The sequence below is a fragment of the Zootoca vivipara genome, chromosome 7 (assembly GCF_965207765.1).
Source record: "Zootoca vivipara chromosome 7, rZooViv2.hap1.1, whole genome shotgun sequence".
NCBI lineage: Eukaryota > Metazoa > Chordata > Lepidosauria > Squamata > Lacertidae > Zootoca > Zootoca vivipara.
In genome coordinates this window covers 41028743-41044013 of record NC_142590.1, presented here as the reverse complement: position 1 = coordinate 41044013, position 15271 = coordinate 41028743, and the positions used below count along the sequence as shown (strand labels likewise).

The 15271-nt window shown below is 38.6% G+C and overlaps 1 protein-coding gene across 1 annotated transcript in view; it reads left to right on the top strand.

Annotated features, from left to right (window-relative positions):
• Positions 1-1129: 1129 nt before the first annotated feature.
• ELAVL4 (ELAV like RNA binding protein 4) overlaps positions 1130-15271 on the top strand; it is a 77633-nt gene continuing 63491 nt past the window's right edge. Inside the window, exon 1 of the mRNA XM_088674071.1 lies at positions 1130-1246. Within this exon, the coding sequence (XP_088530197.1) occupies positions 1130-1246 (117 nt within the window). The remainder of the gene's footprint in view (positions 1247-15271) is intronic.

Sequence of the window (15271 nt, the reverse complement as noted above, 5' to 3'; positions counted from 1 at the left end):
AGCAAAGGGGACAATGCTGAAGTTTAATTAACATTTTACTAAACCCTTTCAAAAGTGGTATTTGGGGCTTTTCATTTAAGATGCCTTGTTTTCTTAGGAGGGGGAACCCTGGTAAGTAATCTGAAGAAGTGTGCATGCACACGAAAGCTCATACCAAAATAAAAACTTAGTTGGTCTTTAAGGTGCTACTGAAGGAATTTTTTTATTTTACTTCGATCCAGACCAACACGGCTACCTACCTGTAACCTGGTAAGTAATGTTTGAAATCGCTCATTTATTTCCCCCCACAAAAGCTGTGCATGATTCATTTATGTTTTGACAAAGCAGACGATACAATCATGCAAGCCACACCTTTGTCCCTTATAAATACTTGGCATTTTATTTGTGTAAGGAGCCACAGTTAGGAGCTGTTCAGTTGCAGTCTCAAGATGTTCGTTTTGAATCATTCCACACTGCCCACCTGGTGGCTAGAGAGTGAACTGTTACTTTAAAGAACAGTTTAAGTAACAACCATGCTTTGGAGTAGCAGGCAAAAGAGAGCAGTACATGTTACAGGAGTGAGTCTGCTCTGTATGCGAAGAGGGAAAATGCAGTTCACTGACTAGGTGTTTTAATGTGTTAAATCTAGGGAGAAAACATTGTTGTGTGCAGGAAATTTGACTCCCCCTGTGCTGATAGAGGACTGGATTTGCAAAGGATTCTCTTTTCTGTTTCTCTAAAACCAAAATCTGTGGCAAGATGTTTGAAATCACCAGGACGCTTAGTGCTGCTTTGTTAAATAATGAGGTAATATTTTGTCACATCTTCTGGGCAGTGTTTGGTTTTTCTTCTTCTTCTCCATATGTTTAGAAAAGATTCCATCCTCAAAAGTGAGAGATTTAAAAGAAAAAGGGGGGGGGTAGAAATCCTTTATTTTTCTTTTTTCTTTTTTTAAACAACACATCCCATCAATCATTTTGGATAACAGGATTCTCTATTATTTGTGGTTTTAATCAGCTGCTGTTGCCTAGGACATTATGCCACGCAAGGCTTCTTAACTGCACAGTGTAGGTAGTTATTAACGCTGAATTGGCTTCTAGTATAGTCCATCTGGACTCTGTATACAGAGAAAGCTTGCTAGCGGTTCCTGATGCTAAGATACCCGCAACCTTTGGGATATATGCATGGTAGAGAGGGACACAGTGCTATGAGATCACTTCTTTTACGGGAAACTGTCATTAATGAGTCAAGAAACTGCTCATTTATGGTAAGGAAGAAGAGGGAGTTACAAAAGGACTCGTGTGGTTTCATTTTGAAAATGGATTAGCTGCATTTTGAGTCAAGTTTTTTGGGGGGAGGGGGAGATAAAGGGGGTTTCATGAAAATAGCATCTCCTCTTGGAGGCTTCTCCCGGTTTATGGTTGAGAGACTTTGTTGAAAATTTTGTTGCTTTACAAAATGTGTCACTGCTGGTGATGCACTGGTCAGCCCCCCCCCCCCCGAAAGATGAATGGTCCTATTGGAAATCTGATAATAAGACTGTTCCCCCAGCCCCAACAATAGGATTCTGCCTTTGTCTTTAGAGAGAGGCCTCTGTGGACATTGGTGTATTTGCCTTGTGGTTTTGTTTTGTTTTTCACTTGCGTTTTTATTTATTTATTTCAATTCTCTTAAATATTTTTCTTGTGTGGTTCTCGATGTTGGTGCACATTGTACAAAATGCATGGATTTTTAGGTTGGCAAGACAGCCAATTTATGCTTGTATCTGCAATTGTATTTTAAGACAAAGAGCCGAATAATGATTCTGGACATTTAAAAAACTGTGGCTAATGAAGTGCGTGGAGACAGAGAAAAGGGTGGAGAAAGGATTTCTTTACTCTCTGTTTAATTTTTGTTAACCTCTCAGAAATTAATTCAAAATCACTATTACAAATGAAACTTGCATGTTACAGTTGGGGTTCACCATCCTCTTGCCCAGCCATTTACTCTACTGTCATACTACTTGATGTTTTTAAGTTTCGAAATGGGTTAGTTGAATCTCTTAGTTTTTAGTAGACAGCAATCAGATCCAGAAGCAAAAGGGAAGCTTACAGTTATTTAAACAGTGTACAATTTTCTTTTTCAGTGAGTTGCTTTTATTTCAGTTTTCACTTCTGTATTTTCGTTATGGGTTATATTGTATAGTAATATTGTGGTCTCAGTGGAAGATGTGTATGCTGCATGGCCCATGGCAGTGTTTTTCTCAGATGTGGCTGCATTAGAAACTGACAAACAAATCAGTTTCTAATAGCTTGGAAATGTTTTAGCTAATTTCAGATGGCACACAAAATCGTTTTGCTCAGAACATTCAGTGAGAGCATTTGTGTGTGTCTGTGTGTCTGTGTGTAAAATTGTTAATCTGAGTTGGCTATAGTATGAGCAGGTTCTAGTTTATAGACTAGGCTGCTTGAAGCAAACATAAGAATAGTGAATACGTTTGGGAAACAAACTCTTTTTTATTGCAAATATAAATGAAAATATCCTTATCGAAAGTGTTTTTATTGTGGGTGGACAGTGAAAAGTTTGTGACATGGTTTATCTGGATTTTTATTTTCTCAGATGCAAAGAAGCTTCCACAACCAGTGCAAGACTTAAAAATATTCTCTTGTATAGTATAGAAAAGCATTACTGTCTTTTGTCTTAAACCAGAACAGTCCCTAAAACAAATCCCTAAAATCTTTTTTCTCTCTATTTTCTACCTGAACGTTCTGACTAAATTTTTGCCCTGAGAAATATTCCATGACTGTAATTTTGGAAATCAAATTTCCAGAATACACGAACGTCCTCTATTATGGGCAGATCTTTGGGAATTGCGTAGAGACTAAACACTATAGCACCAATGAATAAATACAGTAAAGATGCGCATTAAAGTGTTTTTGTCATATCTTTTAAGCCTAGAGGCAGATCATTAAATATGCATTTCTCTGGAAAGCAACTGTCGAGAAAGATAAGGTGGTTTAAATGGTCTAGACTTCACAGCCCTGCATGGAAGAGGTGAGAGGATGGAGTCAGTGGAGCATGACTGAGGTGTAACACTTGAGTGTCAAAGTGCTGGAAACTCTAAGGTGTGGCCTGAAACTGCCCCTCTCTCTGAGTGACTGATGGAGGAAGGGGAAAAAAAGGTGTGGGTAGAATCCATGCATGTGTGATGTTCCTAAACTGGCCCTTAATTACTAGACACAAGCAGCAGTTCAGAAATCTGGTCTCTGTTGTTGTAGAGGTCACCAAATCATTAACATTGTCAATCTGGCAGTAGCTAATTTCAATAGCACCTGATGTTGCAACGCCTCCTTTAGTTTCCCTAGCCAATCGGATCTTGCTTTCAGCTGACAGATGGTCCCATAAATGGATGTAAAAAGGAGAAGCTGCTAGCCAATTTCATCAAGGCTCTATTCAGTTGTTAGCTACGTACTAAAATCAGGGGGCTTCAGCACAGTGCTTGGGTTTTTGTTTTGTTTTCCTCATTTCGCTGCACCCTGCAACAGCACTGTGTGTTTTGTGGATTTTTTATTTTTATTTTTAATTTATAAAAAAGATACAATTTTAACACATTTAGTTCCCTGAAACCATATCAAATCCTTAGAGGAATTGAAGCCTTGCAGGACCCATTATTTGCCATTAAGAATGGTTATGGTAGGTATTAGTAGTTTTTAAAATCTGTTTCTTACAGCAGTCTTTCATAGTCTGTGTATAGAACATATAGCTTTCCCCCAAGTCTGCATTTTCATCAGTCTGTGTTGTCACATGAGTTTAGTTTGCTCCCGCTGACTCGCTTGTTAAATGTCTTTCTCCCTTCATTTATCTTCCTTCTCGCTCTCTCCTGCTCTCTCTTGCATTGATATACTTGCCTCGCTTTTAATAAAGGGCAGCCGCGATGTACTTTGCCATTTTAAGGTCATTATCATTTCTCTCTTGGAATAAAGAAAAGGCTGCTTTCCAGCGCGAGGCTGCGTGTGGCCAACAGAAATGCTGAAGGTGGGGGTTGGGATGGTTATTTCCCCCACATTCACACACGGGCATCACACATGCAAAATGGAATCCTTGGAAAAAATAAAATAAGGAGGCAATTGCCTTGGGACCGATACTTTTTGCTTTGGTGTATTGCGCAGTAGGCATGGTATTTCTTTCTTTCTTCCTTTTTTCTTTTTTTTAAGAGAGTGATTTATAGGAGCTTCAGTAAATGCTTCATATTGTATTTCAAAGAGTTTCCTGTCATGACCTCATAAAAAGAGGAGGCGGCTTGTATGTGTACCAGCGCCTAGTATATGCCGATTTGTTGCATCGTTGGGCAGGAGTTCTGTAAGAAGGAATGTCAGCTTTTACATAACGTTCTTTTTGCTTTTGACACTGTGCGGGGCTGTAAGGGTCCATCTTTGTGATCACAGATGGAGTGGAATGGCTTGAAAATGGTAAGTGGATGCCGGCAGCAAACTGCCCATATAGGCTTGGTGCAGTTGGTATGCCTTGTGAATTATGCTTGTTTAGGGTGGCAGATTGTGAGCCACAAATAAAATTACAGGTCGTTTTGGCTTTTAATGGGGGCACCTGTGTATGTAATGTGCATGTACAACTATTATATAAATATAGTCAAGTGTCGTGGCGCTGAGTGTTTCATCCAGTGAGCATGCATTTGGATGATCTCCGCTGACAGTTGCGGTGCTTTTGTAGTGTGTCCCCAGCACAAGACGCCTTTTAATCTTCATTTGTGCTACACGATTGCTAAGTTGAAATCTAATGACTGCATGTACTGTTGCCGTAGAATCCAAACGCTATTGTGAAACAAGGGTGCTTTCTTTTCTGCTGAAGGAAGTTAAATCCATTGGTGTGATAGTAGTATTTCTATTTTTGGAGCATTCTTCCAGCAGAGAAAAATCAGAAACTACATGACTTGTTCTCTCTACACTCCCCCCCCACTCCCCACCATCCCCTTCGCTGTTTCTTGTGCTTTCCTTATAGATTGCAAAATGGCTCGATCAAATATGGACTTTTGAATCTTTCAGAACAGAGCAAATCACGGGGGTGGGGGGCAGCGGGAGGGAGGGAAAAGCCATTTACATTCACCTCATTCTTCCTACTTTTGTTTCAATTGAACATTTTGCAGGCGTTCCCTCTTCTCTCTCTCTGGATATTTATTATAAACTGGGAAACAAAGCTATGGTCTTTTCCCTATTCTTACAGGATTTCTTTGTCTAGCTGCTTGTTTTGATGGGTGTAAAACAAATAAGATTAGACTGAGCAGCCGAACTGAAAGCGATAGCTGGGAGGAAAAGCCAATGAAAGGTTGCCGGGGAAACGAGCATTGGGGAAGCTGAGTGGGGGAGCAGGTGGCAGTCATGTGGGAATACTGCAAACAGCGTACAAAAATTCTGGGGCTACCTCAATTATCTTTGGTGTTCTTTGTGGCAGTCACAACTTTAATTATTCTTTATAAATAAGTGTTAATTACATTTCTGGCTCAAGCTTACAGTGATTTCTAGAATCCTTTTTTTGCATCTGTTCTTTTTCTGCATATGGTGGGTGGGGGCTCTTTAACCATTTTATTTCTGATGTGAAATTGCATGTGCAAGAAAGTACAAGGCGCAAGGGAAGCAGAACACTGTAAGGATACAGGATGCTGAATGGAACTAGCAGACTTGCAAATGCTCTCTTAGAGTATTCATCAAATGTCAGGGTGAGAACTGTGCACAAACTTACCCCAAGTAAAGGTTTTTATGTGGAAGTGCTGTTTGTTGTGTGTTTTATGAAATGCCATGGTTCTGTAGCGGAATCATCATTTAATGCAAATACAGCCTGTCATTTAGTTTATGCATGGAATCACAGATTTAAAATATAATGAAACTTCTCTTTTTCCTACCCAACTTAATTTCCACAGTCTTACAGATCTTTATCGCTATACATTATCTGTCTTTTGTGGAGAAATACTTAAAATACAAAAATATAAGCTGGTGCTGTTAAGAACAAACTTAAGTATCTGTTGCTAATTTTTATGGTACCATATGTTGTCGGGCACAAAATAATAGCATAGCATCTCTTAAAAGAAGGTAATAGGCATGTAAAGCTTTAGAAGACTTTGTTGGTTGGCAGGTGATGGCAAATATAATACAGAAGGCTAAGCATGCACATGCCCGGAATGTATGGCAAGGATAAAAGAGAAGCATACCAGAAATACAGGAGCACACCTTTTATGCTTGCCAAATTTCGCATTCCCTTTCTTTGGCACATAATTTGAATGATCAATTAGAATGGAAATGCTAGTGTTTAGAAGGTTTAAAAGACGAGAAATCAAGTCTGCTTGGATTTCATTCCATAACTAATTCTTTTGGACCCTGTCGCTATATAGGAAAAGAAAGTTGTATGGGTTCATATATGGAAAGTCTGCTGAATTTTTAAAAACCATTTTCAGATGCAATATTATGTTCATAATCTTCATTCCACATTCAAACTATCGAGTACCTCCCTCCACATTCTCAAAGTGTATCGGCATACAGCTCTATTGTTTCCTTGAATCATTTTGGTAGGTTTTTTTCAGGGTTCCCCTTTCATCTACACAATTTTAGTGTAGATTTTCATTTCCTCCTTACATATATCTCATTGGTATTGAGCTGTCAGAATTTTGGTGCCAGAGATGAATGTAATATCCTTAGCTTCTATGTATATGTGGCTCTTTATTTTCTGTTAGCTTATAAACATAAGATTTTCTTGGGTAACATAGAAGCTTATGAATAGAACCTTTGTGGAAGAAAAATATATAAAACCAGCAGATTATTTATGATTGTTTCTGCACTGAACCTTTATTGGATACTTAAAGCAGGTGAGATGTGTGGAGCATTTTATTTAAATATCTATAGTTTACAAAATTCTAGTCAGGACAAATAGTCCAATTTATGGATTGTTTAAATATTGACTCCATCCTTTAATTTATAATTATTCCTATTGCAGTGCACATAACCCATGAAACTGGCACGTTACGTAGAGAGATGCTCTTCTTGCTAGGTGGACATCCTTCCTTTGGCTCCTTTCTTTTTGTTGTCTCTTTTGACTGCGTTGGTAAAGGAAGAACTAACATGCTGTATTAGAGAATCACAACAAAAGGGTGACCAAGAAAATAATCACAACAAAAGGGTGTTTCAAGCGGTGGGCTTGGTTATATTCTGTTCTTAAAAGGCATAGAAGAGTTCTAAACCTCTAGATTTCAAACTTCAATGGATGATTTTTTCAGTGTTCTGGAATCTTAATAAATTGTTTTTTTGGCAATACCTTTTCTTTTTTCAATCTTCCACATGTTTTGCCCCATAAGTTATGTTTTTAAAACTTTTGAATGCCTAGTATGTCGCTGGGACCGCTTGTTAGGAGTTACTACATATGTAACATTAAGTCTTACGTATGCATGACCTTGTGGAGAGGTTATGGTTCTAGGTTGTGCATGATTACCCACATAAAGCAACTTCAGGAGTATATAAATCCTTGATATTTTTGTACATAATCCAGGACCTTAAGATACAGAGTGGGCATGGAATACAGCTTGAATATTTAATTGCACTCGCAGCGTTGTCACACTTTTCAGTTTCTCTATTGTTTGGCATTTACTATATGTGATTATATGCCTTCTTATTTGGTTTGACTTTGGGACATCTGACAGAATACCCTCTGATACACTGGCAAATACTGCAATGCAGTATTTTTTTCAATGTCATTGGGGTTTAGGGAGAAAAGAATTGCAAGAAATTTTATGCAGGGCTGAATCACTGATGGCATCAGATTTTGTAAAATTGGCCAGTACCTTTTGGAAAGGCAATTACCCATCTTCTGCCGTTTCTGCTCTTCTCTCAGAGGTAGATGAGTGAGTGGGGTGTATGTGTCTGCGTGTTTATGCATGCGAGCATGTGCGCACTTGTGCTTCTATTGCTTTGGTTTAGTAAAGCTAAACAGTCACACTTGGTCTTCTGTGAGAAGAGACAAGGATGCATGAGATGTACATGATCCTTTGGTAGAAAAATACATAATTCAGCGAAAACATTTGTTTTTTTTCACCTCTTTCTAAAAATTACTTTGGCTAAACTTATATTTTTAGTTTATCATAACCAGTGAAGAATTTGTTCGTTTACAGTAAACACAGATTTACTATGTACAGGAAAGCTATCAGTAAAGTTCAGAATTTACTTACATATTCCTTCATTCGATCTCTTAAACACCTTAAAGTGCAGAAGACTTATAGGTCACGAGCTTCAGAGTTGAAGAAAAGAAAGCAGAGGTAGTAAATTTATATGCCATTGCAAAAATTGTGTAAACTAAGCTGTCAAGGGAAAATGAAGGAATAAACAGAGGAGGGACTGTACCAGTCCAGTAAGAGAGGTAATGGACAAATTTTGAATTTGTGTAGTAGAAGTGTCAATAGCTTGACTTCATATGCTTTTTGCTTTAATTATTATCTATGTTTCTTCTTAAATGATTCCTTATTAATTGTTTTGACAATAGTTTTGGAGCATCAGTGTTTTTAAAAAGCCGTATAGCTGTATATGGCGAGCATAGATTTAATATTTGTAATAATTTGATGGGGTTCCCACAACTAGAAATCATTTATATATTAATTCATTAAGAATTACCTCCATGGCCAGGGCTATTTATTTTCTCTAATAACTACATTAGTTTGCTTTAGCCATGGTGCAGCTTTTGTGCCCATGGGGCCCTGTAGAAGTAAAGAGGAAACTGAGAATAATTCCCTTCCATTATTCTTCCCTTAACTGTACCTTTTAATATGAAGTAGTAATCTAGAAGAGCCAGGAAATACTGAGAAGCAGCGAGAAACCCTTAATTAAATTGGATAAAAAGGCAGAGAGAACATTGAAGAAACAAGGTCAGCTAAAGGCTGAACATGCTTTTTAGAAAGACTCTATGCAAGGCTGGCTGGGGCTATATTTGGGAATGAGAACATATATAAAATGCTGAAATGTTCCTTCGTTGCTAAGGTGAACACAATTATGCCCAGTACTCTATCGTGATGGGCAGATGAGATGTCCTTGGTCTGGCCTCTTAAGAGGTACTTTAATTTTAAATTAGCTTGTATCATTAAAACCAGCAGAGACAATGCTGTGGGCATATGTGGTTATCTGCACATGCAGGAGCACTGGATTGGGTGCTGATGCAGTTTGTTGGGTGCCATTTCAGTGATCCTAAACCTTGATGATAAAGGGGATATTCTATTTGCCTGTTTACTTGAAACTAATGCACATGATTGTAGAAGTTGTACAGTCATTTGTAACACTTCAAGGAAAATCCAGGCGAAGCTCTTCTGTGCGCCCTTAAGTGTTTCTGAGTGTTGGCTTTGGACTGTGATACCACTGGATCCTTTCCAGTAGACAACACCTTTAAATTCTGATCACTTTTGCGTTGCCCTAGGCATATTTGCTTTTTGATTGATATGATACGTAGAGACTCTAATTTCTAACTCCCTGTAGATTGGAATATTGACCAGAAATACACCAGTGTTGTAACCTAGAAGTTTTATAGGCAATGTTAGAAATTCAGTTGTATTGTAACAATAAGCAGTACTCCACTCTGCCTGGTAATGTAACTTGGCCTTGCAGAATAGCCCTTTTGATATTCATTAGTGTATCTATAGTGTATTTATTCTCCAGGTTGCACCTGAAAAATAGCAGACTGGCTTCATCTTCATAAAGTGCCCTCTGTAAGCAGACTTAGCAGTGGGAAAGAGCTGTGAAAAATGAAGTGTAGCAGTCAAACTTGTTAAAAAACTCTCCAAGCTGAATTATAGTTAATAAAGGAGTGTTGTCTTTTCCATCACTTTCTCTAACAAAGATACTTTGGAATTAACATAGAGGTAAGTAGTAGAGGGGTAACTTTCCCACCAATTAGTTCTAACTGGAGCTGGCCTTTTAATGACTAAGACCCTAGTGTATTATCAGCTTACATAAGAATTACAGGAAGGATAAGCCGCTGCCCCATGGATTTCAAGACATATTGGTTGTCGTAAGAAAAACCAACCCTAAAACAGCTTTTCCATTAAAAACAACACCCTCCACTTGTGTTCTACTTTTCATGGAATACAAGGGTATTCTTAATCTGTTAATGTTTATCATCGCTAAAGCACACTGATAATTAAGATTAGACATATTTCATATGAGAATTGTGTTAACATCCATTTGGCCTTGAAAGCTTCCTGTCAATGCATATAAAAATGGAAATCAGTCTGGTGTTTATCACAAGCTTAAAAGACAAAGACTGTGATTCTGCATTCAGGCTGCTTAAATCTTAGTGGCCTCAATGAAATTTAAGAAGCCTAACTGTACAGGATTTCCTGCCCAAATGTGGGCCTAAAGACAGTTGAATTACAGTATTCTGTTTACCTACAGACCTAGAACCTAGATGTTAATTCCCTCTAGAGTCAGATAGAAGTTCCCACTGAAACATTCAGATACCTTTTCCAAAATCTTCTGCAACCTTTAGGATATTTTGAAAGGTGCTAGTAGTTGAGCTAAGGTGAAACATTCAAGTGGTATACAAAGGGAGACGATTGAACCATATAAAATGAAACTACTAGAACAGGGTATGCCCACCAGCTATTGGAAAACATGTGTTTTGAAGGTTGAACCACCATCTAAAATGTGTTACATTAACTGTCTGCTCATAAAGCCAAAGAAGAAGCAGACGTGGTCTTTTCTTCTGCCACCATCCATCTAACACTGGCACTTTTTTGGTGCTGCCTTCAATGTATGTGCCAACTGTAAGCATTTCTTAGTACTGAATTAGTTATTGAACTGAAGGTAATCCTAGTGCAGCAGTTGCGGCTCATTAGTGCAGTGGGAATGAGTGCAACAAATACATATTTTGGGGATGAAGTAGGCCACTTATTTATTTTGGATTATTAAGCAGTGTTGGCGTGGCAGTAGGGCAAGGATCTGGTCTTCATTTGAATCAGTGTTGGAATAAATATTGCTGCCAGACTATTGGAAGCACCCATGAGAGTTGGCCAGCATTCAACTCTGATGTGGTGTAGACCAGGCATCTGGGTTCCCACTGGGCAGCTGGGGGGAGGCTGGGCCCCTTTTGAGCTTGGGGTGTGGCTTGATTACCCCTCCTCCATCCCAAGATCTCTTATGGACGTTCTCATTATGTTTAGATCCTGCCCAATGCCATTCCACTCAAGGTCATCACAAAGTATAGAATGCGTAACAGAATGACCTTGACCACCCTGCCCACCTAGTACTCTTGCCAGATCCTGTGGGACCTTGCAAGAACTGGCTGGGGAGGCCGCAGCCCGGCAGCTGCCGATCCACCAGACAGTAGCATCCCACACAAAAGGCATGGGAAGCAATGGTATAACATACTGGTCCAACTTTATCTACAGGTTTTGGTGTTACATTTAGTCTGAAACGAACGTGGTATTACAGAAATAGAAATGGGATCCAGACAAAATGTTGCTTGAATGCAGTGTGGTTCGATGAGCAGTTTTTAACAGCTCATTTTCAGTGTTAACTTTAAACTTCTCTTGGCCTGTATTGCTGTGCTGCTGTTGAAATGCATGTATTTTTGATTACACAAATATCCATATCTCTTTAATGTGTGCCAGGTGTGTAAGGTGCAGCTTTTACAGTGCCACATTGCAGGAGTCTTTTAAGAAGCAAGCTCCACTGAATTCATTGAGGATTAATCCTACTTAAGGAGGGCTACAGCTTTGGAGCATCAGTTGTTCTTTCTGTAAGAACGGCTATTGTAGCGAATTAGGCAGGTCTAGACAGATTCATGCATTGTAAAGATAAACTTATAATGCAATCGTATTCATATCCATACAGAAGTAAGCTTCATTGAAATCATTTTGACCTAAAGCACAATCCTAGCCATGGCTACATCAATGCATGTCCTACTGAATTCAGTGGGGCTTAAACATGAGTTTGACCAAACTGCGGGAGGCAGTGCAAGACAGGAGTGCCTGGCGTGCTATGGTCCATGGGGTCACGAAGAGTCGGACACGACTAAACGACTAAACAACAACAAAGTCCCAATTAAGAGGAGTTTGGATTACATCTTTACTCCTAGGTAAGTGTATTTAGGATTGCAGTGTTAGTATAGCAACTAAAATGGCTTTGAATGTGCCCATTTGAAGGAACTAATTCAGTAGCTCTACACAGTAGCTTATGTGTTTGAAACACTTCAAAAACTTTACTGCAAGTTAACCTACTCTGAGAATCTTGAATGTGGTTAATGAGTTGACATCATGTTTGATCGTACAGAAAGTGTGGTATATATTTAACGGTAGAACTGCTATTTCTGTAAAATGAGTATATTTTTAGTATCTTTTCTTTGCCAGCACTAGATCTGAAGAAAATATTTGTAAGTTGAATATTTGAAGAAGTGGAAAATAAAAGCTGAAATTAACACCGTGTTTCTTATACAACTTTATTTGGAAGTTTAGTTAGGTGTGGAAATCATGAGGTGTGAGTTAGCAACACATTTTAGTGAAGGAAGAGGAAACAATATTTTTCCACCACAGTTTTGGTCTATAAAAAGGCTTCAGTCTGGATCCCAGCAGTCTTAAGTCCTGGTATATGCATACAACAGAATGAGATGGTAGAATCCTGAGGCAGTACCCACTTAAACCTGCAAGTGATAGGGAGTGCCAGGCCTTAAGATGCTAGTTTTCCACTTGCAGAGAAACTTCTGCATAGGGGGATTTTTTAATATTAAAAAAATCATTTATGCCTGCAGCCCATCCCCCATCCTGTGACCTGTCTCTGTCACCTCGTTTTGCTGAATATGCACACCAGACCTAAGATGCCCTTCTGCAGCTGTAGGTTGCACATAACAGCATAGCTAGCTCCCTGTATTATCACTTCATTGTCATGTCCTATACACTTGAAATGAACTGATAGATTATTCTCAATTTGTGAACAAAGTAGAAGGCTTTATTACTACCTTAAATGTCCAGCTGACTGTAATTGAACGGTCATTTAGAGTTTTATGCAGGAAGTACTGTATCCCATTTGTAATATGTCATCTGCTGTTTGTTCTTTAGTGTAACATTCACCTGTGGTTACATGCTGCTCACATTTGATAGCAATGAAGTACTTTATTCACGTGCAAACTTAAGTTCATCTTTACAAAGCTTGTTGGTTTAGCAATATACCATCTTGTCTGTCTTTCAGAAGCTTTAGAATAACTGAAAAGTTGCAGCAGTAGGTGTTTGGTATCTCTGTGTAGATCTTGTGCATTTTTTGCCCTTGGAATATACTTTTCATACCTAGAGCTATGCTGGAGTCATGACCCTTAGACCACGTGTATACCATGCCATCCTTTGGTTAGTGTTCTTTTCACCGTGGTACACATGCACCTCAAAGCACCAAAAATGTATTGTTCTTTTATTCAGCTTCACCTGCTCCTGAGAATTTCAGGCTGGTGAGAAATGTCTTAGTTACCTCAGGACAAGATAGCTGCCACATCCTTAAATGGGGCTGCCTTTAAAGAGTCTACAGAAGCTCCAATTTGTTCAAATTCAGCAGCTAAACTTATTGGAGTTGTTTGCTGTTGGGACATGTCGTTTTCATTTTGCAACAACTGCAAATTCAGAGTCTTGATGACCTTTTCAAAGCCCCAAGTGAATGTTGGTTACCTAAAAGTTTTCTCCTCCGATACCATCCTGCCTATTCCTTCAGACCTTCTAGAGTGGGCTCTCCATGTCGCAGCAATGACCGAGGCACAGTTGGTTGGGATGGGATATGGAATAGACCCTTCTCCATTTGTGTGCCTAAATAGCAGAACTCAGGAGATGCATTTAGCCTCTTTTTATTGGCCTTGTGCCACCAGCTGAAGACAGTTCTTTTCCCGCAGGCATTTGCCAAGCAGTATAATACAGAAAATTTGAATATCGTCGAAAAGTGCATTTATTTCAGAAATGCAACTTTTTATTTTTCTTTTAATTTTTACAAATGCTTTCTTTTGGAAATTCCACAGTAATAAAACAAATAGTTACAATAATACAAAAATAAACCTCGCTATTACACTTAATTAATTACATTCCATTTATAATTGACCCGCCTAATGACAAATAATTACAATTACAACAAATAAAGGCTTGACATATCTTGCTTTGCATGCCATGCATCTATCTCATATATTGGTTTCACCTTTTAAGTTGCATTACTGAAATAAATGCACTTTTCGTCGATATTCTAATTTTCCGAGTTTCACCTGTATAATATTCGTGCACTGAACCCTGGTTTTAAAGTTCCCTTTATTTGCTGCCAGTTCTTTATTTTAATTTAATGTGAGGGTTTTCCTTTTAAAAAAAAGTGTTAGATCTTATGTTTTAATATTGGAGGGTAGATGCATTCATTTGATACATCTAATAAAGAAATAAAAAGTAGTATTGAGATTGGTGCTTTTTCATTTCCCCCATAAGTGATCTAGATCCAGAGGTAAAAATGAGACAGTCAGGTTTGATAAAATCCCATCCGAGCAGTTTCCGCATGTGCTATAGATGGAAGTGAGTGGCACATGGGGCTTGTCAACCTGGGAAGGTAGCTCACCCAGGAGAAGGAAAACTAATCCTAAACCTCCACTGCCTTGTGGGATATCTTCAGGAGAAGAAAAAGCTAAGGAGTAAAGCCTTCACAAATCCACAGTGGAGTCCCTAAGATGGTTGGATGGCTCCTTGTATGCCTCATTCTGTCAGCTGCTCTAGCCAAGCTGGGGATGCCATGCTCAGTGATATCAAACATCACAGCAAGATCCAGAAGTGAGAACAAGGTCGCAGTCCCACCCCCACCCCCACCCCCGGTCGTGATTTCTGTAAAGGTTCCATGGACAGACCATAACCCAAATAGAAATGGATCTAAATAGAAGTGCTGTCCAAGAATGCTTGCAGCTTGCCCTATCACAACACTCTCCACCACGTTCCCCAAAGGGGGTTTTGTGACTCTTAGTTTTTCTGTTCAAGGAGTCGAGGCACTGTATTTAAAAATTGTCATCTATTAAATAAATATTGCTGGAATTTTAGTGAGCAGCTGTAATAACTGGTGTGATAGTGTTAAACTTCTAAATATAACCATATATCGCCAGAAATGTTTTCAAAGGCAAAACAAGTAACATATCAACTGATCTGTACAAAATGTAACTTGGAAAGAGATATTCCACATACTTTTGTAAACCAAGAAATCGTTAATAAAAATACATTTAATTTTTTTTTAGATAACTACTTAATTGTAAACAAAAATCTTAAATTTATTTTTTACTTCTAAAC